At 44.4% G+C, this 24,752-nt stretch overlaps 1 protein-coding gene and 1 long non-coding RNA gene across 14 annotated transcripts in view; one reads left to right on the forward strand and one right to left on the reverse strand.

Annotated features, from left to right (window-relative positions):
* Positions 1-4,691: 4,691 nt before the first annotated feature.
* LOC310662043 lies at positions 4,692-24,201 on the reverse strand. The gene is made up of 3 exons (XR_014504221.1): positions 24,079-24,201; positions 23,285-23,352; positions 4,692-5,376 (listed from the first exon to the last, which is right to left on the reverse strand). It is a non-coding gene; the product is annotated as an uncharacterized lncRNA (long non-coding RNA).
* MLLT6 (MLLT6, PHD finger containing) overlaps positions 5,405-24,752 on the forward strand; it is an 86,299-nt gene continuing 66,951 nt past the window's right edge. For 8 of the 13 annotated variants that reach the window (XM_083408526.1, XM_083408533.1, XM_083408530.1 and 5 more), the window contains exons 1-2: positions 5,405-6,336; positions 24,119-24,198. In XM_083408526.1, the coding sequence (XP_083264652.1) occupies positions 6,228-6,336; positions 24,119-24,198 (189 nt within the window). In that variant the 5' untranslated portion in view covers positions 5,405-6,227. The remainder of the gene's footprint in view (positions 6,337-24,118; positions 24,199-24,752) is intronic. The other 5 variants (XM_083408521.1, XM_083408532.1, XM_083408528.1 and 2 more) reach the window with 1 other exon arrangement.

Consider the following 24,752-nt stretch of genomic DNA (forward strand, 5'->3'; position numbering starts at 1 on the left):
GATTTTTTTTTGGGGGGGGGTGAGAATATGAACTTGAACTATCAGAAGCTTGGGAAACACTGATGAAGAGTGTTGGTGATGTGGGGAACTGAGACATGAGGATCAAATGTCACATCAAATGTCAGCCCTAAAACTCAGCAATAGCCAGTGATGTACCTTGGGCTTTAAAATTTCGGCAGTGATGTCAAAATTCGGCAACCCCCCCATGCTGCATGCTTTCTGCTGTTTGTCATTGTTGCAGAGCTCTCTGCGGCGCCCTCTTGGCTTGGCCAAGTCACCTCTGCCAATAGTACCAGCCTCTACAGCAGGGATCTTCCAGTTTTGTAGCAGGGAAGAGGAACCTGTGGCCCTCCAGATGTTGATCTAGATCTCCCCTACAACATTCTTGACCATTGGCCATGTTGGTGGGAGCTAAGAACATCTGGAAGCCTGTAGGTTCCCCTAACAAGCGACTTTTTGGTTGATCGAAAAGGTGTTCCAAATTAACGGGGAAGTAAATAATTTTTGCACATCAAAGTACACCTGAAAATGGGACTCTCAGTTTAGAGAAGGCATTTCCTTTTCTTGGTCACAGCGGTGGGAAATCCTTGTTAAGGCAGTGTCTACTGTGACACATGCACGCATCAACCCCCCCCCCCCAAATCAAGTAACACTTTTTATTCAGAACTAAAAAGGTAAAGGTACCCCTGCCTGTACGGGCCAGTCTTGCCAGACTCTAGGGTTGTGCGCTCATCTCACTCTATAGGCCGGGAGCCAGCGCTGTCCGTAGACACTTCCGGGTCACGTGGCCAGCGTGACAAGCTGCATCTGGCAAGCCAGCGCAGCACACGGAACGCCATTTATCTTCCCGCTGGTAAGTGGTGGCTATTTATCTACTTGCACCCGGGGGTGCTTTCGAACTGCTAAGTTGGCAGGCACTGGGACCGAACGATGGGAGCGCACCCCACCGCGGGGATTCGAACCGCCGACCATGCGATCGGCAAGTCCTAGGCGCTGAGGTTTTACCCACAGCGCCACCCACGTCCTATTTATTCAGAACTAGTCACATGCAAATGTATTTTAATTGAACCAGTCAATTCAAATGTAAACAGTTAATTGACTCTGAACTAGGGTCCAAGCCCAGGGCTTCCCCCCACCCCCAGATGGAACTTGCTAGAACTCATTTGGGTGTAACTGCCATTATAAGACAACATGGTGAGTTCCAGCACCACTTTTTCTAGAAAAATAGCACTGGCCGAGCAATTAGAATTAGTTGCTGACATCCTTCCCGTTGGGTGGTTGGTTTCTTCCATCTGCTTGACAGGTTGTTAACTCAGCCTGTTCCTCCAGAGGGAGGGAGGGTGGGAAAAAGAGAAATGTGGTACTTGCACAAGTTCTCCCACATGAACTTCCCTGTCAACTGAATCTTTTAAAAGGCTGTTTGACAGGTGTACTCACTTTTCAGGAGTTAGGCAGGTGACAACCAAATAGGGCCTTTTCATTGACAAGGCCTGAATTATGGATCACACTTCTTAGACGTGTTCTCCTGTATCTTTTAGGTGCCTTGCAAACTCCGCCTGTTCTCTTGGGCTACTTGATAGCTTTTAAAAAAAATAATTAAAAAGTGATATCTAGTCCTCCCTTTTAATTACACTGGCTTGCATTTTTAATTTCAGTTGCTTAACTGCTGTTTTGTTGAAGTAGTATGATTTTATTAGCCACCTTGGGAAAGGTACACGAAAGACAACAATTCCCCCTCCCCCCAGATCGATAGGAAAAAAAATATTACAACCCCCAGCAAGTCTGTTATTATTTTAGTTCAGGTATGTACTGGAGGGACTGGCAGTGTCTCCCTCAGAAGGGTTTAACGGTCAGTCCCCCTTCACAGGGAACAGTGGGAGCTGCAACTCAGTGAAGGGAATAGGGATCTCCTCACAACTGATAGCACCCTTAACAAACTACAGTTCCCATAATTATTTGGGGGGATAGCTATGGCTGTTTAAAGCGGTATCATAGCACTATCAATGTATAGTGTGGATGTATAGAATCATAGAATTGTAGAGCTGGAAGGGACCCCAAGGGACATCTAGTCCAACCCCCTGCAATGCCAATGCAGGAATGTGTCCTGAATTGTAAATACAAATGTACTGGGCTGCTGGTTATGATGCATAAGTCTCAGGGACAGCTGACCATATATCGGCTCTCATTTTCCCTCTTTGTACTGGTGCTGCAGCTTTGAGATAATGGGGGTCCCGTGAGCCAAAAAGGCTTCTGGCCTGCTCCAATTGACAACAGCTGTCCAAGCTCTTGGGTAAGAGACATCCCCACCATCTAATATATTCTGCATGTAAGTCAAAAGCTCTACCTTTACATTAAGTCAGCAGAGTGGTAAACACCACCAGCCCTGACACTGAGGCACCCACTGACTGGTGGAGTTAATTTATGGAATTTTCTGCCCCACAAGGTGGTGATGGCCATGCATTTAGATGTATTTCCAAGGCCATTAGACAAATAGAGGTTGAATCTATCATTTGGCAACAGCCATGCAAGTAGTTGAATGGTGTTTCCACATTCAGGGGCAGTATATCTACCCCACCCCAGGTATCTGATTGGCCAGTGTCGGAAACAAGGTGATGGATTGGAAGGGCCATTGGTCTCTCTCGGCAGGTCTCAAAGTGTTAAGGGTCATTCCCCTGCATTGGTCCTCTTTGCTTCAGTGATGGTGTTTGCTCAAGGGAGCTTTGTGGTGGATTCTGCCCCCAGGTTCATTCTTCAGAGCTAGAGGCGCACCATTTGCATTTTGAACCACAAGCACGAGAATTGCTTGGGCCTGTCCCCAAAGAATCACTGGGTGGTATCCAAGGTTAGTCATACTCCTAATAAACCCATTGGAATTAATAGACATGACTAACTAAGGCCCATTAATTTCATTGTGGGCCTACACTCGGTATAATTAAGGCTGTGTGCACATTACTGTTTACTTTGGCTCCAGTGTGCTCCCACTGCTGGCTTTTGAATCTGTGTACGCATAGCATTACCCACGATGCAGAGCTATTCTGTAGCTTCTTGAGAAAGGCTGCTGTTTGCTGTGTTTTCCCTCAAATGAGCTTCAATAGCTTATGACCTATAAAGCCGTAACTGGTTTGGGCCCAGGCTACCTGACGTATTGCCCAGGTGCTAAGATTCTCTTGGCCCCATCGACACCAGAAGCACAATTGGTGGTGACAGGAGAGAATCTTTTCTGTGGCTGCTCCCATGTTGTGGAATTGCCTCCCAAGAGAGGTTAGGTGGGCTCCCTCTTTGTTAACCCTCTACTGGAAATCTAAGACCTTCCTTTTCAGACAGGCTTTTGAAAATTAAAGCGCAGACAATACTGATCTCTGGGCTGCGGTCAGAGCAAACTGCATTTGAACTGTTGGTTTTGAATGTGTTCTGCTGCATTTTAATTGTTTTTATTACTTTGTACTTTACAAGGTTTTAAGTGTTGTATCCCTTGAATCCCAACTTGGGGGGAAAGGCGGGATTAGAAATACAGTGGTACCTCAGGTTAAGAATTTAATTCGTTCCTGAGGTCCGTTCTTAACCTGAAACTGTTCTTAACCTGAAGCACCACTTTAGCTAATGGAGCCTCTTGCTGCCACCGCGCTGCCGGAACATGATTTCTGTTCTCATCCTGAAGCAAAGTTCTTAACCCAAGGTACTATTTCTGGGTTAGCGGAGTCTGTAACCTGAAGCGTATGTAACCTGAAGTGTATGTAACCCAAGGTATCACTGTATACTAAAAAATTACTAATAATCTAAAAGAACTACTTAAGCCACATTCATTTCGCAGTTAAGCTAAGCGTGTACATTTCAGACAGCGGGGGGCAGCTCATGTGCAGGTTAATGAATAGGTGCTGGGAGAGTTTTAGGCATGGAGAAATGAAACAGGTGATGCGCTTCAAGTGAAGACATTCTTTGCCCCTCTCTGGCACATACAGCAATGTGCAAATGTGACGTGAAATGCAGTAGGGTTAGGGAGCGACCCTGCTGTATTTTAAGCTGCTAATGTGTTCATAGTCTAGGTAAGTGGTTCCAGTGTGTCAACCTGTGCTTACCGTTCAGACACTATTTGCCATTTATTTTATTTACTGCATTTTTACTTTGCTTTTCGGACAAGTATTGTCTCCAACGTGGATCAAGAATAGGGAGGGGGAAAGAGAGAGAGAGAGAGAGAGAAAGGCCCTGCCATCAGTCTTATGAACTTAAAAGACAAGAAACACAAAGGCAATTGAGTGGAGGGAAAAGATAGAGGGAGATCAGTTCTTCAAGGCCAGAACAAAAGCTATGAGGGCATTCATATCCAGCTCAGGCCACGCTGATCTCTGCTTGCTGGCATTTTTGCTTGAATAGCAAGTTTCTCCTGTTGTTCTTCTGAAATATACCCTCCTGTCCCTTAAGCCTTGGAGATCTAGCTCTTGCTCTCTGAGAACAAGGCCTTGCCCACTTCTGTCAGCACTTCTGGTATCTGAGGAGCGCAATCAGGTCCCTTTCAAACATAACCCAAAAGTTACAGTGCTGTAAGAAAATTATTAGGTTTTCCATTGTGACCGTTTGGTTGGTTGGACCTAAAGGTGTTACCAAACTTGTTTTGGGGTTTTCCCTTTTCCTAATGAGTCAGCAAGGCTACCTCCAACTCTGCTTTGAAGAGCGTAAAATAGATTCACGGAATCTCCAGATGTCCTTTTTATTGTGGTTTCAGGATGAGTTGTGCTCGTGATCCTGTATTCAGTGCTGCTTCAGTGCCTGCAGAAGTTTCAGGTGGAAAATACAGTTGCGTTTCAAATCAGTGCACGACCCGCAACCTCCTCCTGAAATCCTGTAAAGTTTTATACCTCTTAGGGTCTCTCTTGACTGTGTTTTTTCGTGGGGGTTTTTCGGGGGTGGGTGTATTCTGCGACATGTCACTGACATGGTAATAGTGCATTAGTTTATACTGGGCCGTCCACACAACGTTCCATTTCATTAGCTATACTGCAACGTGTCTCCAAAATTATTGCATTATTGCCGCCTGGCATTTGCGCTATAGCATAACAAAACCTATAAACCGGAAGAACATTTGCAGTATTAAAAAGTTACAGAATTTCAGTACGGATAGGCGCAGCTTGGAAACGAAGCATTTGTATGTCCACCTCTCAACTTTTGTGGGTACAAACAATCCTGAAAGCTGGCTTATGTATAACCGCCCCAATATCAGAATGAGCTTGAATCATCAGTGAACGCACACTAATAAAAGGCTGTCTGGAGGACAAGTTTCAGTATATATAGCGATAGGTTTCAAAATCCACACGCTCCTCTTGTTGTTGGGGGGTCCACTTCTCCTCAGTGGCCGAAGGGTGGCGCTGGCGGAACCCTTATCTGTCAAAAGAAGGCAACGTTACAGATAATAGGATTTAAGGGGGTGGTGGGAGATATTCCTCCTTTTTTCCCCTTTTGGTCCTTTGCTTGTTTGATCGCTCCATATTGAACAACGACCAAAAAAAGAAAAAAGAAAAGGGGGGGAAAGAAGGGAGGGTGGAAATGTTGCTCGTGCACTTCAGATGCCAGATCCGTTCCCCTGGATGAAGAGAAAGGAAAGGAAGAAAAGGCGGCGGTGGCGGGGGTGGGTGGGGGACCCCGAACACTTCAATAATTGCAAAAGGGAGCTGCTGGCGGGGGTGGGGAGGAAGGAAGCAGAAAAATACCTCCCTCCCAAGTGAGGCAGCTGTTCCTGAACCTAAGACTTTGCAAGCGCGTGGAGCCATGATTGCTGGGTTGTGGGCTGTGTGCCGCCAAGGCGACGTTTTGTGCGTGTGTGCGTGAGTCTAGCGTGTGTGCATGCGTGTGTGAGTGTGTGTGTTTGTGTGTATGACTAGCAACCGCGTCTGCTTCAGCTCAAGCAATGCCGCCGATCTCCCGTTTGCAAATAACAATGTGGCATTTTTGTCCTGCGGGGAGGCACCGGAGTCCCCTTCTTTTTTTCCCTCCGCCGTCCTAGCAAGATTGTTGTCTCTGAAAGGCGGATCGGAGAGAGAGAACGAGCGAGCTGGGGAGGGGAGGTGGGGTGGGGGGGAGAGGAGGGAGAGAAACAAGCCCGGAGATTATAAAAGAAGGAAGAAAAGGACGAGGAGTGACTGCGTGTTTGGAAACAACAACATCACCATCACCCCCAACGACAACAAACAGGAGGGTAGTAGGAGGAAACCAGCTCAGAAGAAACTTATGGAAGAATGAAGGAGATGGTGGGTGGCTGCTGCGTTTGTTCCGATGAGCGGGGCTGGGCTGAAAACCCCCTGGTGTACTGTGATGGGCATGGCTGTAACGTGGCGGTGCATCAAGGTAAGACCCCCCCCCAACCAATCCCTCCGTATTGACACCTTTTCCATCCCTCCTTCCCTCCCTACCCCTCTCTTTCCTCCCCTCCCTCCCTCCCCAGCCAAGCCCCACTTTGCATCTTAACTCTTCGGGGCTTTGCCAGGCTAGATGCATATATCTATATAAATCTATGTGCGCGTATATATCTATAGCTCTGGCGATGGAGTCAACAGAGAGAGAGAGAGATGTGGTGTAATTTCCCCTCCATTCATCTCAAGCCTTTGCAAAGCTTTGAGCAAATAATAACAACGATATTAATAATAATAATAAAAGATGTTTAGGCATGGAGTTGCAAAAAAGAAAAGAAAAACGGGTGGGAGGATTTTAAGTGTGCGTCGTTGTTATTCATAGTAAGTAGTGTGATTTCTATTGTTCTGTATAACGGTATTCTTGACAGGGCCTTCTTGGGGAGGGGGATGCAGAAGCGCAACCTTAGGAAGAAAGGGGGGTGTCGGAGCTGTGTCTGTATCGCTGGGAGGGCAGGTTTCTTTTAATTCTGCTAGTGCCGGGAGGGGGGCAGATCTTAGGCTTCCCCTCCTCTCACTGATGTGTGTGTGTGTGTTTATCGCTTTGTTTTGTTTTTTTTATTTATGCGTTTTTAATTGCACCGGCCTATAAAGGGATGTGTGTGTGAGAGAGAGAGAAAGAGGGAGATCTAAAACAGCAGCAGAGACAGAAAGGTTAGACAGGGGTGGGCGGCTTGTTGTGTGCATGTTTGTATTTGTATTATTATATTATTTGACGTAGCTTCAGAAGAATCGTATGGCCGTGACCTCTGACGGTCTCCCTCAGCTTCCTTCCGGATTAGCAGGGGTGCTATTATTAGCCACCCTGCTGTCACTTTTTTGTGTGTGTGGGTTGTGTGTGTGTGTGTGTAGAAGGGGTGCTCTAGCCTGCAGTTTCAAGGTAAGCTAGGGAAGGGGGGATAATGTATACCAGAGAGAGATGGAGCAGAATTTGGGGGACATCCCTTCTCTGCAAAATAACACATTTGAGCAAGGAAAACAGTGTGTGTGGTGTGTGCCTCCCGGCTACTATTCTGTCTCTTAGTAGATCATTAACACTGGAAACAGAAGGGCAAGGAGGAATTACCTCAGCTGCACCCAGCCCCACAGATCTAGGGCTGGTGCTGAGCCTAGCGTTATCTTTTCCAATAGGGCTTTGCTTTCTAAAATAAATGAAAGTAAAAGAACAACCGACAGTTGTGGGAACATCACAAGCTCCCTTATACCGAGTCAGGCCATTGGTCCATCTAGAAAGTGTTGTCAACATTGTACTTTCAACACTGCATGGGCAGCTAGTGTTTGCCACCTGTACTGAGAAGATGCCAGGAACCTTCGGATGCTCTACTCCTAAGACACAGCACTTAGGCTTACCCCACAGGTCCCCTGTCTCTGATCCCTAATCCGAGATGCATGAAAGCTGCTTGTGGTTATTTTGTAGTGCAGAGGAAAGGCACTCTGTCCATGCTCACAAGCACTGTCTTCGCACATCAAAAGCCATGTGTTTATAGAGAGGATTTTGAGCTTTGATGGAAGTTGAGCTTCTTTAACATGACATACTGAGCTTGGTGTGTTTCATGTTTTATCTTGTTCCAATTAGTGGTAGCTAACGATGTCATATTCAGAGCAGACCCATTGAAATCAATGAACTTAAGTAACTTAGGCACCATATTAATAACACCAGATGTTACCCAGTGTGTTTTGCTTTTATATAAATTTTACATAGCCGGTTTTATTTCTAGTGACTTTGAATGACAGAAAAGCAGGAAATAATTATGTTTTGGTTGTCTATTTGTATAGGTAATTAATTAATATATAATTAATATTTAATATTTTATTTTTGAATCCTGCCTAAGCATTTAAATTCTATGCAACAATTTAACTTGTTTCCAGGCTGAGTCTTGGTTTTGGTCTCCGTTTGACATTTAGCCTTAAAATGAAATCCCATTCGTTCGCTAGCTTTGATGCTGCCTCTCGAATCACCTGCCTATTAAAAACAATTCATGCACATAAGCAAGTGAGGAAAGGCAAAAGGGAAACTGGTAAAGGGTTGCAAAAAAAGTTAGCCAAATCAGCAAAGGATTGTAGCTCAGGAATAGAGCCTGCCTGGTAAATAAGCCCACAAAGTTTGTAGCCTGCAACAAAATTCAGTTGGCCGCTAGTAACCTGCACTTCCATGCTGGTTACAGAGGAAGGAAGCCCCCTCCATCAAAGTCTACAAAGAGGGGGGCTACTAAAGCAAACAATCCAACCCCTGCCTTCTGCCATGGTGGCTGACAGAAGAGGGATGGGTTGACCCTTTCCTTCTCTGCCAGCCTATGCACTTGCCTTCATGGAATTTCATTCATTCACCTGGTTGGATTTCCTGATCACCCATGGCTACCAAGCAAATGGTTAAATACAAAGCTGAGTGGACCAAATGCTTTGAGTGGACCAATTCAGTCCCAGGCATCTCTAAGACTGGGATGGATTCCTACCTGAGATGCTGGAGAACCAATCAAGGTAGATAGCATTGAGCTTGATGGACCAATGGTCTGATTTGCTATTAGGCAGCTTCCTGTGTTCCTACCTCAAAAGTTGGTGGGAAGGGCACAGCACCTGAGCCCAGTTTCCCCAAAGGCTAGCTACCTTGCCCTTTGTCTGTCTTTTCCTGAGAAATCTGTGACAGCAGCTCTGTCAACAAGGACCCTTTCAGGAAGACTTAACTGTTTGCTAAATCCTAGACATGATGTTGTACCAGACCAAAAAAGCAACTAGGCTGCAATCTGTAAATACGTTCTGTGTATTTTATGGTCTGGTCAAGGGACGGACACTGATGTAAGCATTATGCTGTTGTGCACAGGGAGTCAGAGATGCATTGTCTTGAATGCATGAAAAGGAAATAAACAACAATCTGACTTTTAGAAGACATCGGAAGGGATGTTTTTATAGGGAAGTTTTTTAATGTTTGATGTTTTATTGTGGTTTAGAATTTGTCGGAAGCTGCCCAGAATGGCTGGGGCAACCCAATCAGATGGGCAACATATTATTATTATTATTATTATTATTATTATTATTCCCTGTCCATGCCCTCTCCATAGGAAGGGAGTAAGGTGGGGCAGAATCCTACTCACTGACAGGAATGCTTTGCTAGGCAATAGGAAATACATTGCCTGGTTTAGGAATAGCCAGTTAATGGTCTGTGGCCTGCTTTTGGTCTCCAGAACTATTTCATCTAGCCAAATTGTAACCAATGCATGGTTAAAAAATGCCCATAGTTACTCTCATAAGGTAAATAAAAATAGAACTAGATTTTAGGAGGAGGAGGAAGAAAAAGGCAATGTGTAGCACCATGATTAAACTTTGGGGACTAGAACTCAGAGCTTCACCTAACCATGAAGTTCACAGTTTGGTCATTGAATATGAAGCAAGTTTTACAAGATATTAATAGTTGTTACATTTTTGTTTAATGTATGGCAGGCTTGCTTACTTTGTATGCCCAGAACAAGAAGCTGTTTATTGATGTACAGGCTAATACAGGCTTCCTCAAACTTGGCCCTCCAGATGTTTTTGGCCTACAACTCCCATCATCCCTAGCTAGTAGGACCAGTGGTCAGGGATGATGGGGATTGTAGTCTCAGAACATCTGGAGGGCCGAGTTTGAGAAAGCCTGGGCTAATACACAACTACTGTACAAAGGAAAATTAATGTAAACACAAGAACAAGCTAAAGGGTGGAGTCTTTGCTCCTCCAACCCATAATAACTGGAGACAATATTTAACTCTATAGTTACCAATTGCTACTACTACTATGGTATCACAACTCTCAAAAAATCGTCAAGAAATTGCACCAACTGTCTTCCACTAGACATGGACGAAGATATAGCTCACGCGAAAAGCAAGGTGCACCTTTCAGATATCACAATGGCTTCTGAACAGCTGTGGAATGGTTTGTTTGCTTTTGCTATGATAAACTCACCATGATGCTGTTACAGTGAACAATTAAGACAGCACACAATATTCCTTTCTTGGAGCGTTTAGGGGATTTCCTAGTAAGGCTGGAAGATAGATGCTCTGCCTTACACAAACAGTTTTGGGGGGTTTTGCATGTAGGGGAAGGAATAGGGTTGAGGCACTTCAAAAATTTGCTTCCTCACATCAAAAGGTTCAACAAGCATTTCCTTTTTTATTTTTTCTTTGCTTGTCAAGCCTCCGCTCTAATTGTTCATTAGGTCATTTCAGTTCGCAGAGTTGGTGAACATCAGGGAGAGGAAAAGCCTGTTTGCAGCAGTGAGAGCGACTTCAGATGTCAAGTGTGTGTTTACCTCTGTGTCCTTGGGCAGCTGCTGGGGCTCCAGCAGGACTCTGGCAGGACCCACTGACAATGCCTGTCCTGGGACACAACTATTTTTTCTAGCCTAGCACTCCAAGACTAGCCACCACATACATTTTCTCTGTTCTGGGGTATCATTGGAGATTAAAATGAAGGCTTGATCCAGCTATCCAGAGCACCAGGTTAAACCCACCAGGGCCCACTGACAGAAGAGGGGAGCCCACTAGAGACCACTTTCCCTGGGCTTCCCTTAAACCTGGAGCCAGCCCTCGTATGTATGACCCTTTGTGTTTCCTTCCGTGTACCAGACTGCACACGATTATTCCTCAGGACCAAAGTAGATCTGATGGGGATCGCCACTCTTGTTTATTCATAGGTCTGTCCCATTAAAATTTGAAATGGGGATGGCTTTTTTATATATATAAAGAGAGGCAAATGTAGTTTGTTTGTTTATATTATAAATGCTATTAATTGCATTTATATCTTTCCCCCAAGGAGCTCAGGGTTTCCCCACTTCATCTCCACAACTACCTTATGAGGTTGGTTAGGCTGTGAGACGGAGGTGATTGGCCGAAGATCACCCAATGAGCTTTGTGGCTGTGTGTGGACTCGAACCCAGATCTCCCAAGTCCTAGTCTAACACTCTAACCACTACACCACACTAGTTGCTTGTATTATGTCTATGTTGGGTCTCAGGAGCACCCATAGCTCAGGCCATCTCTTTGGTGTGCTACACTGAGGTACTGTTAGTGAAACAATTCAATCCATATATGTAGCACAAATCCCCTCATTTTTTTAATAAAGGGTAGCATTACAGATCTTATGAGTTATATAAGACAGCAACCACCACAAATGCTCATACGCAACACTGTTTTTAGTGCAATATAAGTTTGAATCTAGGGGATAATGGGCCTTTGACCTTCGCTTAGCCTTCCATAATCTCTCTGGACTGCCCCACCTCCCAAAATTTTCATGTTTCTATGTATTTGGTAGCATATGAAATGTTTTCCTAGTACAGTGGTACCTCGGCTTAAGTACTTAATTCGTTCTGGAGGTCCTTTCTTAACCTGAAACTGTACTTAACCTGAAGCACCACTTTAGCTAATGGGGCCTCCCGCACAATTTCTGTTCTTATCCTGAAGCAAAGTTCTTAACCCGAGGTACTATTTCTGGCTTAGCGGAGTTTGTAACCTGAAGCGTCTCTAACCTGAAGTGTATGTAACCTGAGGTACCACTGTATTGTGTAAAGTGGTCCGTAGTGCCATGGAAAGCATAGAGGACACAGCAGTCAAGAAGCTAAACAACAACTTCGTTGTGTTTGTGGAAGAAAAACAGAGCAGCTGTCTGAAACACTAGACTCCACCTAGTGACTAAACTGTGTAATGATACTATCCACACAGAGACAGGACAAAGATGGGAAAGAAGTCAGGGGTTTGTTAAACCAGAACTTGAAGGCTATAAGAGACAGTTGCAGCAGCCCAGTGAGGAAGGCCTGGCCTGTGAGGGACTTAATGTCTGGCTAATTTAGCAGCATCTTCCAGGCCAGGAGGTTGAGCGTGGCAGCCAGAGCACCTGAGAACTAAAGGAGAACAGAAATATGTATGCCTTTGCTCTATAACTCTAGTCTATTTTATGGTGTTTCTAGTGTAGTGTTAGGTGCCTCAAAGGCTTCAGTTAACAGGCAGGTTATAAATACTCTCAACTACATAAATAATAATGTGCCTCTTTTCCAGCAGCGACAGTATAAGGCTCCATGGCCTACTTTGCCAACTCTGTTTGCGCCATCTTCCATGGGCTGGAGGCTGGGATAGGGTAAATTTGCCAGCCACAAGTAGATTTTGGGAATGGGGTGCACTGACTGAGGCTGTCCACAAAGTATGTGACCAGACCCTCCAAGTGTTCCTATTTTCCAGGGACAGTCCTGGATTTACAGAAGCCGTCCCAGTTTCTGATTTGATCCCAGAATGTCCTGCTTTTCCTTAGGATGTCCCTATTTATATCAGAAATGTTGGAGGGTATGGAGTTATGTGACACACCCCCCTCCGAGCCAAAGAGATTAGTAACTATACAACCTTTAGAAGACACCTGAAGGCAGCCCTGTATAGGGAAGCTTTTAATGTTTAATTACTTATTATGTTTTTATATATGCTGGAAGCCGCCCAGAGTGGCTGGGGCAACCCAGTTAGATGTGTGGGATATATTATTATTATTATTATTATTATTATTATTATTGACATCATTATTTTCATAGTGTTTGAGGGTATGTGTGACAACTAAATGTTAAAGAAAAGAGAACACCACTCTTGTACTTTCCTCTCCCCATAGCATGTCACACATGATATTGTGTATGCCTCTGGCATAATTTTTTATATATTTAGTTTTATCCGGAGCTAAGACTTATTCAGAGCAGACCCATTGAAATTAAAAGGCCCAGGTTCGTCATATTCATTATTTTCCATGGGTCTACTCAGAGCAGGACTAACATTCTTCACAACCTAATAATTTCAGAGTCTTTCAATGTAATCCTATGCACATCTACTTGGAAGAAAATCTTACTGAGTTTACTGTAACTTGCTTCCAGGTAAATGTGTATAAAATTCCAGGCTGAAAAACATGATTCCTGGAGAGGGCAGCATGTGAATATTCATTTGTCACATCACCCAAATGTGCATTCCAATAATGAATACGTTTAGCCCGTTTTGATTGACACATTTCATTTCTGATGTAAAAAGTCACAAGAAAGGACTGAAAGTGCATAATAAGAAACACAGCTGCACTTCACAAGCAAGTCAGGCTCTCTCTCTCTCCCCCCCCCTTTTTATTGTTACATTACCCTCATTCCCTGATAAACTGGTGTTCCGTTTCATGCATAAATTTAAAATTTATTAATCAGGCAGCCCAATACAGGTTGTTGCCAAACAGAAACGTACGAGCATATATACATAAGAATTATACATAAGAAACAAACACTTGACCTTTACAAAAATTAAACGTAGATCGAAAAGCAGAACCTTAAATACACAAGGGAATCTTCCCGCATAAAAGATAGCAAACAGGTACAGACAGTAAACAGGACATGGGAACAGGAGGCCAAGGGATGTGGAGCTGAGAACAGGCAAAGATTAAGCCAAGTGGAAAGTCATGCGAACACAGGGGGTCATGGGAAAAGCAAGCACATCTGCCTGCTGGCACTAAGAAACTATGTGCCGTGATTATGCTCGATAAGCAAATGCATGGGCTGATGTCAGGTTTCAAACCGTATTCCTTTCCTCATTTGTCACAAGCAAGCAGGAAGGGCGGTAGTTCAGCGGCCGTAGAGCATCAGCTCAGCATGCCTTGGCTCCCAGGTTAAACCCTTGGCCTCTCCAGATCAGGCTGGGAAAAATTCCCATGTTAACTCCAGAGAGTTGCAGCCTGCCAGTGTGGACAATATTGAGCCGGAATGGAGAGAGTATAAGGCCTCACTGAGAGTATGTTCCCCACTGTTGCCATTTTGCTGCCACTGCCTACCTCTTTTATTTGTGGCATCTTTTATGAAAGCCCCTGATTAAATGGTCAAATTAGACATGTACACATGTCCCTATTTTCTGGGCAAGATTCGTGGTTTCCTGTTATGAGAACGGAAATTCCATGTATCTTGGAAATCTTCGTTCCTTCCTTACCCGTATAAACAGCATTTAAGCCATTATGGGCAAATTAGACAATTGGCTTTTTGACAGAAGCCGGCATCAAACCTATTAGTGCTCCCTACAATCTCATATTAGTCCTTTAAAATGGGCAGTCGGCCATATTTGTTGTGTATGACTCAGTTGGAACCGTGCTTGTTTCGTAAGTGCAGGATTTGGGTGCTGTGTGAAGAATCCAGTACTTTCTTCACCTGAGAAGCCGCTAGTCCTTAGCACTGAGAAAACAGCCTTGATAATCTGGGCATTGCCTGCTAAGATTGCAAAAGCTGGAGCGTGAGGCTGAGCGGGACTTCCAGCAGGGAGAACCTTGATGAGATATTTCCTTTGGATTGTTAAGGAAGGTTGTTTAAGGTCAGAAACCAGCTCCTCCCTCCCCCTCCCCTCAAAATATTTGCCGAAGAAATAAGTGCTTTGTCTACAATGAATGGGTGGGCATGACTTGTTAGCTGATAAAAGAATTTTTGGCTTATTAATCATCTGCCTTTTAGCCAGTGAATGGAGGAAAGAAATTTCAATACATTTGTATTTTGCCAAGCACTCAGTATAGGTGTCTTGTTAAGTTTCTGACATACTGATTGAAGTGTAAGGTAACTTACAATTAAGTCTACAAAAGCTAATATTCATTGTTAGAAAAGCTTTCTTTAGTACGTCCTTTTTCCTCTTCCTATTATAGAAAACTTGCCATAACCAATAAGAGTCTGTAGGTGAAAAAAAAATGGCCCCTATAGATTAATCAGGTAAAGCTTTAGTTGATAAATCTGCTAATGAAACCGATGGATCAGGCTTTCAGGGCTAACATATTTCTCATATGCTCCAAATATGTGATGTCATGGTTAGAGTGTTGAACAAGGACCAGGGAGACCCAGGTACCAATTATTTGGTAATAAGAAGATAAGCACTGCTGGATTCGGCCAAAGCCCATCTAGTCCAACATTCTGTTCTTACAGTGGACAACCAGATGTTTATCCTTGTAGGGAAGCTATAAGCCATTGATGGCCTTCTCCTCTATGAATCTGTCTAATCTTCTTTCGAAACCTTCCATGTTGGTGACCATCATGACTTCTGGAGGGAACGAACTCCATAGTTTAACTGTGTGTTGTGTGATGAAGTTCTTTATTTTGTCTGTCCTAAATTTTCATTGGATGTGTCCCCCGGAGAGGGAGAAATTTCTCGCTATCCACTTTTCCAAGCCACGCATGTTGAAGTTCAGTCTAGGTGACCCCAGGCACATCGCTTAGGAGGAGAAACTGGGAAGGCTCTTGGAAGGATGGATGGGATATGTTTGCGCATAGGCAAGTCTCGTTGTTTTCAGTGAACTTACTCCAGGTATTTGTGTCCAAGGTTGCAGCCTAAATATCCCCATTTATCAGGGCCAGACGCAGCTTTCTGGTTTTTGTTCCAGGTGAATTGCAGCCCCATGCTTTGCCTTTTGGGATGCCTTGCTGCAACGTTGTTCACAGGAGATGCCAGACTCTGAGACATCGTCCATCAATGCTCAGCTATCGCCCTGGGGTTTTGACAGCTTAAATATCTGGGAGTAGTATAGCAACAGTGCTGTATACATCTTGCCCTTAGTACACAGTCATGTTAATGAATATGCATGAACATTTAAAGGCGGGAGCTGCCAGGCTTCAAACTTGAAGGGTATATTTTATTTCTCAGTCCTGAGGCTTACCAACCAGAATCAGGCAGAAAATAGAGATTCGGGGTAGACAGAATGACATACCATTAGAAGTAAGAGGCAGCGTACCCAAAGCACCTGTTCAGTCCAGGAAGGGTTTTTTTTAAGTACCAGGACTGAGCTTTTACACATAAATCCGCTCCTAGCTTTCTGCTAACCTTTCTTCATTTCGGTAGCCTAGTTTAGATTTTTTAAAAAGCATTGTTGTTGCTGCTGCTGTATTGTTAAATAATTAGACCCAGAAATCCTTGCTGACCCTATTGCAAATCATGTAGGGATCTCCCAGCAGACCTGAATTTGCCCTCTGCCCATTCCTGCATCCATCCATCCAGGTAGATAGATTTCATCCTCACCTTTCCTCCAATGAGCTCAAGGCGATGCACACGGTTCTTTCCACCCTGTTTTATCCTCGCAACAACCCTGTGAGGCAGGTCAGGCTGAGAGATGATGACTGGCCCAAGGTCACCCAGTGAGCTTCATGACTGAGTAAGGGATTTGAGCACAAGTCTCTCAAGTCCTGGTCCAACATTCTAACCTGGGGCAGGCAACCTGTGGCCCTGCAAATGTTGTTGAACTACATTTCCCATCACCCCTGACCATTCGCTATGCTGCCTGCGGCTGAGGAGATCAATGAGCAAAGGGAGCACATGTTCCCTTTTTCCTGGTCTAGTATTTCTTTAAAGGAACATATATCCCTCCTCTTAAAACCAGCACAGGACAGGCTGTGGCAGAATAAACGGAAACAGCAGACTGGCCTTCAGCGATTTGTAATGATGGTGGTGGCAGAACCTTGAGCAGTGATCCTTGTTATGAGCAAGGGGAATTACAAGTATGTCCCTGTTTCCATTTGTGAAACATGGTTATGATTTGCAGACAGGATCGTTGTCACTTAACCGAAGTCAGAGATGGAGTGTCCAGGAATACTGAACTACCTACGGGCACTGTTTTGAGTTGGTGAAAAGAGAAGCTTATTGTCAGGTCTGTCACAGAGCAGGGGCAAGCGGTTGGTCCTCAGTTGCATTATTCAGGGCAAGACAGTCCTCTGCATTGCTACTCCATCACACTACCTCCTCTCCAATACATTTACAGTGGTACCTTGGTGCTCAAACTTAATCTGTTCCAGAATTCCGTTCCAAAACCAAAGCATTCCAAAACCAAGGCGTGCTTTCCCATAGAAAATGGGACTTTTAAAAACAACCCCTAAAACAGCAATTTAACATGAATTTCTCTATCTAATGAGACCATCGATCCATAAAATGAAAGCAATAAAGAATGTACTGCAGTCACACAATCAATCAATCAATCAATCAGTAGCTATACTGGATTCTTCCACACAGTCACAAAACAAAACAAAAAAAGAGCCGCAAAAAACAAAAACAAATAGCAAAAACAGACAGACCTCAGCACTCAAAACGGAAGCGTAACAATCAAAACGGAGTGCGCTCGGCTTCCAAAAAATGTTTGCAAACCGGAACACCTACTTCCGGTTTGCAGTGTTTGGGTTCCAAGTTGTTTGAGTACCAAGGCGTTTGAGAACCAAGGCACCACTGTATTGTTTTCATTTATTGCGCTCTTCAAACTCGTATGCTTGGGCTACAATCCTAGGCATACGTACCAGGGTGTAAGTCCCACTGAACACAGTGGATCTTACTTTATTTTTTATTTTATTTAATATATTTACTGTATTGGCCCGAATATAAGATGCACCCGAATATAAGCCACACCTTTAAAATGTAGTGGGGAAAGGAAAAAAATCTTCTGGGCTGCTTTGTCGGGGGGGGGGGGGAGGAGGCTACGACACTTTGCCAGCGGCCTTCCCCCCTTTCCCCTTCTCTCAGCCGGCATAGGGGAGGCTTGGGAGCCACAGTTGGGATGGGCGCTATTGTACCGCACCCCCAACAGCCCTCGTGGTGGCATCCTGGGCTGGAGGGGGGCACTCTCCATTCTGGCCTTGGAAGACAAGGCAGGGCTACGGACCTAGGACAGCTGTTTCAGCAGTGATATTGTAGGGTTGTGAATATAAGCCACACTTTAACTTTTCAGGGTTGGAATTTGGGGGGTGGGTGGCTTATATTCGGGCCAGTACAGTACATACTACTTTATTCTTTGCATTTCAGCAGTGTACATAAAAAATATATCCACAGAACATGGGGCAATAACAGAATTAAATTGCATCATAAAACCCAAGCACTACCTTAAAATGCTTGATGAAAGTCTTAGCGATGCACCTAAAGTTCAGCAAGGAGGGTGTCTGTCAAAGTTCAAGGTGGGAAGGAGTTCCACAAGCTTGGGCCCACTACACACAATGCATACAGACATAGGACTGTGCTGTAAAGTTCATCCATAAAGGTAAAGGGACCCCTGACCATTAGGTCCAGTCGTGGCCGGCTCTGGGGTTGCGGCGCTCATCTCGCTTTATTGGCCAAGGGAGCTGGCGTACAGCTTCCGGGTCATGTGGCCAACATGACTAAGCTGCTTCTGGCGAACCAGAGCAGTGCACAGAAACACCGTTTACCTTCCCGCTGGAGCGGTACTTATTTATCTACTTGCACTTTGACGTGCTTTCGAACTGCTAGGTTGGCAGGAGCTGGGACTGAGCAATGGGAGCTCACCCTGTCACGGGGATTCGAACCGCTGACCTTCTGATTGGCAAGTCCTAGGCTCTGTGGTTTAACCCACAGTGCCACCCGCGTCCCACTAAAAAAAAAAGTTTATACTAAAAAGTTCATCCACAGATAGTCTTTAATTTCTGCAGTGGTATAGCACTATGATTTGCAACACTGCACTGGTGCATTTGATCCTATGAGCTTTCTAAAAGAAATAAAACAACTCTGCAGAGCACATTGTGAGAACATTTATAAGTGGGTCCTTCTGTATTCATTTTAATGTACTGCCAATTTGAAGCTGTCTCTTGATGCTGAGTGCTTACGGTGCCTATCTCTTAAATGGGACAAAAATGGATCCACTTCGCTGCTCCCAGATTAACAGGCGAGCAGGATATCACACAGATGTCCACCAGGTTGAAAAAGAGTTCTCTGTGGTTCAGAAGACCACCTAACAAACCTATTACTTTGTTTGGAAAACTGGAGGGGAAAGCTAAGGTGTTCAATTAATTTGAACTTTAGGAACACGGTTAAGCATGCTTCATAGGACTGAAGCATTTGTGGCAAAGGAAGGAGAAAGAGAGGCCCTGGGCTTTAGAAACATCAGCGCCATGGATCTTAAAGGAAATTCTGCCTGAGTGAGAAGCCAGCTTCTTAAGTTCTCTGGCACAAGTTCTGTGTATGTAGATGAATAATGAGATGCTCAGTTCTCTGCCCTAGTAACCAAAAAGGTACAGTCGCTGGAGGATTGCTTCCATGTAGCATTCTTAGTTTCAGTAAACAGAGAGGGAGGTGGCAAAAGATAGGAAGTCTGTCAGTTCCAGAATCTAATTATGCCAGTCTTCAGTTCTCCACATTGCCACATCAATTTATGAATATTTTTTTTAAGTCCTCATGAACATTCACCAGCATTTTGGTGCAAATTTCTCCCCATATACACATTTTTGCATGCCATTTTGCTGAAGCTACACATTTTTGCAAAGCAATTTCCCCAGATATAATGCATTCTTGTATGCTTGCTTTCACTATTATATGCATTTTTATGCACACTTTACCCCAGTTTTCGTACACATTACATGGCTGGAGACCTGCAAAAATGGGAGAAGTGTGACTTTCGAAGGTTTGCTGCATTTCAGTTTGTGTACTGTTTTAGAAAGAGCAAATTAGGTAGGTTTGCCTTTAAATGTGAATCAAATTAAGTTTCCTCACACACACACCCATCCATAGTGGTGGCACTTGCAAAACGTTATTTGACTTATTTGGCTTTATTTCAACATGATGCTAAGGCGCATCCTGTGTAATCATTCTGCATTGCCAGAAATTGCATTCTAATCTCTGCAGCCATAGTGTGAGTCAAGCAGATGTGCTTATATTGAGTGAATTTGGGTACAGTATTTTGCTTTGCTTCAGGAAAGGGCCAAAGTACTCGGCAGGACATTGAGCCCTTCATCGTGACTGCTGGGAATACTCGCTTAATTTAAGCCAGAGCGCAATTTAGGGAGGGCAGCCAGGGACAGACCCACAAACACACTCTCTCACATGTTTCAGATCACGTGGGCCAATATCTCTTGGCCAGCTTTGCTGGTTCTGCACTCTGAATGACTATTCATATAAACAGCGAAGTGTACTTGTGCTCTAAGTATGCATGCCAATTACCAAAGTCACAAACCCTTCTTTTGAAAAAGAAATGAAAGAGTAAATCTCTGGCAGCAGTGCTATAATTATTATGGGGAATAAAAAGAGTCACCGCATCACATGTTCTTAAAATAAGCAGCCTTTTTTGTGGTAACTTACAGTGCAATTCTGTAAGCGTCTGTTCACAAGTAAGCCCATCTGAATCCATTTGGACTTACTCCCATGCAAAGTATGTATAGGATTGCACCCTTAGTCTTAAATATATCCAAAAGAGGAGCTTTCAAGCTTGTGGACAATCTCTCTTTCTCTGCCTCCCTCCCTCTCCTACTAATACGTACATGAAATAGTTCTCCTGAATGTCAGTGCTAATCTCTGGGTGACTTGAAGCTGTACTCAAAGAGAAAAGACCGACTGGGCATGCACAGAGTGTTTTCTTCTCCCTGTTGTGTAACTGCAGCTGGTGCCATTCAGTATTTATCCAGTCACCTGAAGATTAGCTTTCAGAACAGAAACCAAGGTGCCCAGACTGCCCTGAACATCTCATGTTACATAAAGCTGTAAATTCCGCAAAGACCTTTTGTTTTTGATAAGCAAAGTTTTAAAATAGCAATGCAAATATATAGATAGATGATGATGATGATGATGATAGATAGATAGATAGATATTCATTTGCAATGTTGATGTACTTTTATCGATTGCATTTCCCCTCATTTATAAGTTCGTATGCTTTCTTTCCTGCCCCTATCCTTTGTTCTCTTCCTTGCCTTCGTAGCATATTCCTTTCATCTCTTCCTTGAAACAGGAAGGAATATAAACAGGAAGGGATTTTAATACAATTTCTCAGTGGCGCTGGATTATTCTTGCCTCTCCTGCTAAAGTGGGACCGAAGACCGTTTCATCTGCCAGAGCTCTTATATATAGCTCTCTGTTTTCCATACTTGTCTGGACTCCTGGGCTCTTTTTGGGGAGTTGGCCTTTCCCTCCTGATTTCAATGCGTCATCTTTTTTTAAAAAAACCCCACAACAACTTTCTTTTGGCTCAAGTTTTGAGCCATAGATAGAGGCATGGAAGAAACCTGTACATTTACATCTGGCCTGGGTTGTTGTAGGCTGCTGTCCAACAACACCAGGTCTGCCAAAGTGTTGCAAATCACAAGGAGAGAGTGATTTATGCTCTAGCCCCCAGCCCCCTTTCCTCACTGCTTTTTTTTTGCTGAATTACACCAAAAAATCCTTCTAGATAGACCTGCATTCTGTGACCAACTTTTGGGAAGCTCACAGGTAGCTCCAAGTTTCTCCCCTTCGTGTTTTGTTTCCAGCGTCTAGTATTCAGCGTTTATATATTTCATTTTAAACCCTTTCTGCGGCTCAAACTCAAGATAATTGTTCCCACCATAGGATTCCGTGTAGCGGTTCCAAAGAACACAATAAAACAGTCCTCATATCCTCTAGCTCTAGGGTGGGGAGACTTTCTCAGCCTGGGGGGCCACATTCCACCATAGGCAGCCTTACGAGGGCCAATGGTGGGTGGAGCAATGGCTATAACACATACCTTTGCACAGCAGGCTGCATTCCAGCTTCTCACAAGTCAGAGATTTTTACACACACACACACACACAAAATCTCCCCTCCCTCCATCCTGGAGAGCAAGAAGCAGTGAGAAGAGGTGGTGGGTGGTGGTGGTGGTGAGAGCCTTCTTCGTGTTGGTGCCCTGCCTGTGGAATTCCCTCCCCAGGAAGGCTTGCCTGGCCCCAACAGCCTTGTACTTTCAGAATGAGACCAGAGTGTTCCTTTATTCTTCTGGCATTTTGACTTTTGGGGGGCGGGTGGGTGAGAGGGATGAGCTGCTGCTGCAGCAGCTTTGTGTGTTTTCATTTGGATTGTATTTTCTGTATTATGCTTTTAGTTTTGTAAGATCTCATGGCAAACTGCCTTGAAAGCGTGCCTGAATGCTCATGTTTATAGAGAGTTTGCAACCCATGTTTATTGGTAGGAATGATGTCCTTTGGCTTGTCTGCTTCGGGAACCACAACGCCTTACAGTTCAATCCTAGACATGTCTATGCAGTGGGAATTACACACAAACTTCCAGGTACATGTGTGTAGCAGCCTTCTCCAACCTGGTGCCCTCCATATGTTTTGGGCTACAGGTGCTTCCCAACTACCTCTCTATTGAGCACACATCCTAATTTTTCTGCAGGGAGATTAGATGACATTATTTATTGAGCATTCATTTCAATGTGTTTGCGGGAAGGTTGGAGCAAGCGTTACCCCACACTTTCCAACGCATTTCCCTTGTCAGTTGAAAACTCTGCTCTCTTGGGGAAGCAGGTTTGTTATGTGAGATTTTGCAAGCAACCCTGATTTATAGAATTGTAGGGTTGAAAGGGACTGCAAAGGATCCTCTGGTCCAGCCCCCTGCAATGCAGGAATCTGCGCAATCTGAATTTGCTGGCCTGTTATTGAATCCTGCATGAAAGCAATAATAATCTGGAAGCACCCTACAAATGTGGCCCGTGGTCAGGGATGATAGGTGTTGTAGGACCCAGCCCTGCTTAGTCCCAAGTCTCGAGGCAGTGTAACACATTCATTGTGCCACCCTATGCCTGCCTCCTCAGAAGTAAGCCTCGCCAAAATCAGGAAAGGGTGAATAGAATTGGAGACTGAAGTATTCTTCCACATTTCTAAGCAAATCCTTGGCAACCAAAAAATACTTCTAAAGCAGGGTTTCCCAAACTTGGGTCTCCAGCTGTTTTGGGACTACATTTCCCATCATCCCTGACCACTGACCTTGCTAGTTAGGGATGATGGGAGTTGTAGTCCAGAAAACTTGGAGAGACTCAAGTTTGGGAAACTGTGTTTTAAAACCTGTTGTCAAAATTGTTTCTCAATGGTTAAGTTCTTTAAATTAAAGCTGAGTGGGAGCAGCTGCTTTTAAGTTCGGATCCATGAGCACCTTCTTCAAATGAATACTTTTTCTTAAGTTACCTCTTACCTTTTCAAGCACTGTGCCAGGTTCAAAGAGTTTCCCCCCACAGGATCCCTTAACTGACAGAAACGTACCTAAAAAAAGCAGATTTTATTCTTCAGATGGAAGGTCTTAAAACTTAGGTAGGCAAATCAGTGCTCCCAATGGGGCAGTGTACTGCTAACCCTACCTTGCTACAGCTATAGAGCTCAAATCTAAAGTCTGTTGTAGGACCTTAGAGCTGAGCTGCCTTTTTAAGATGAAGGTTGTCAACAAACCGTGGACTCGCTGAGGGGTAGAATTTATATGGTTCTTTTTTGAGGGGAAGGGGACACTGCTTTGATCTAGCAAGCTCAGGTCTGCTCTCAATTTGCCTTAATTGACAATAACTTTTTGGAAACACTACTCATAACAAAGGAAAAGGCAGGCAACTACGTACTTTGTGGAGCTTAGCATTGCAAAGTGCTCCTTCCAAAACAGGGAGAGTTGGCAGATTTGCAACCTGGTAGGCCTGCACAACTTATGAACCCACCAAGCTGAATGGAGCCACTAGCTCAAGTTGTGGCCTGCCAACTGCTTGAAAACCTCCTGTTTTGTGGTGTGGGCAGGCCACAAAAAACCAGAAGGTTTATTGAGCTGTCTCCTATGACTGGCTGGATGTGTTTGGCTCAGTGCATCACAAGTTGTGCAGGCATACAGCATGAGATTTGAGAAGTCCAGCCGAGCCTCTAAGAGACTGAATGGGGGGGGGTTGTGTTGGAGGGGACCAGCCCAGATTTGCAGCTGGAATAGGAACTTCTAAACACACACAGAGTACATACCCGCACATTTCACTCTTTGTATTTTCCTCTTCCCTCACAGCGTGCTATGGAATTGTTCAGGTTCCCACTGGACCGTGGTTTTGTCGAAAATGTGAATCCCAAGAAAGAGCCGCCAGGGTGGTGAGTATGTCAGAAGAATTGCCCTGGGCTGGGTCAGGCCCAAGTTCCATTTAACCCAGCATCCTGTTACCGACAGTGATCAGCCAGGTGCGTCTGTGAAGCTCACAGAAACAGAACATGAAGGCAGCAGCCTGCTTAGGTTGTCATCTGGAATGTTGAGGTAGATTGCCTCTGAAGGTGGAGGCTGAGGCCAGTGAGCACTAGGCAACTAAATGGTTAGCACTGGTGCCTACATAATTTGCCAGTTTCTCCACACAAATGCAGACCTGGTTCTAGGGTCACTATCTGAGGTGGGCACAGAAGTAGCACTCCCTGTCTGTATTTATTTATTTTTTACCTCATGTGACCCCCTGTATTGCAGGAGCACCTATATTTCACTCTCTAGCTCTATACATTGAGTGGCTATTATTCTAAAAAACAACAACAATGACTTTATATGTGCTAGGGGGTGTTTAAAATTTCAGCGGTGCCCTGTGTGAGGCCCCTCCCACCTCTCGCCTTCCATTCTGCTTATTTCACTACATCATAGCTGTGTTTTTAAAAGGGGACAAATA

Source organism: Podarcis tiliguerta, assembly GCF_965153285.1.
Source record: "Podarcis tiliguerta genome assembly, chromosome: 13".
In the NCBI taxonomy this organism is placed as follows: domain Eukaryota; kingdom Metazoa; phylum Chordata; class Lepidosauria; order Squamata; family Lacertidae; genus Podarcis; species Podarcis tiliguerta.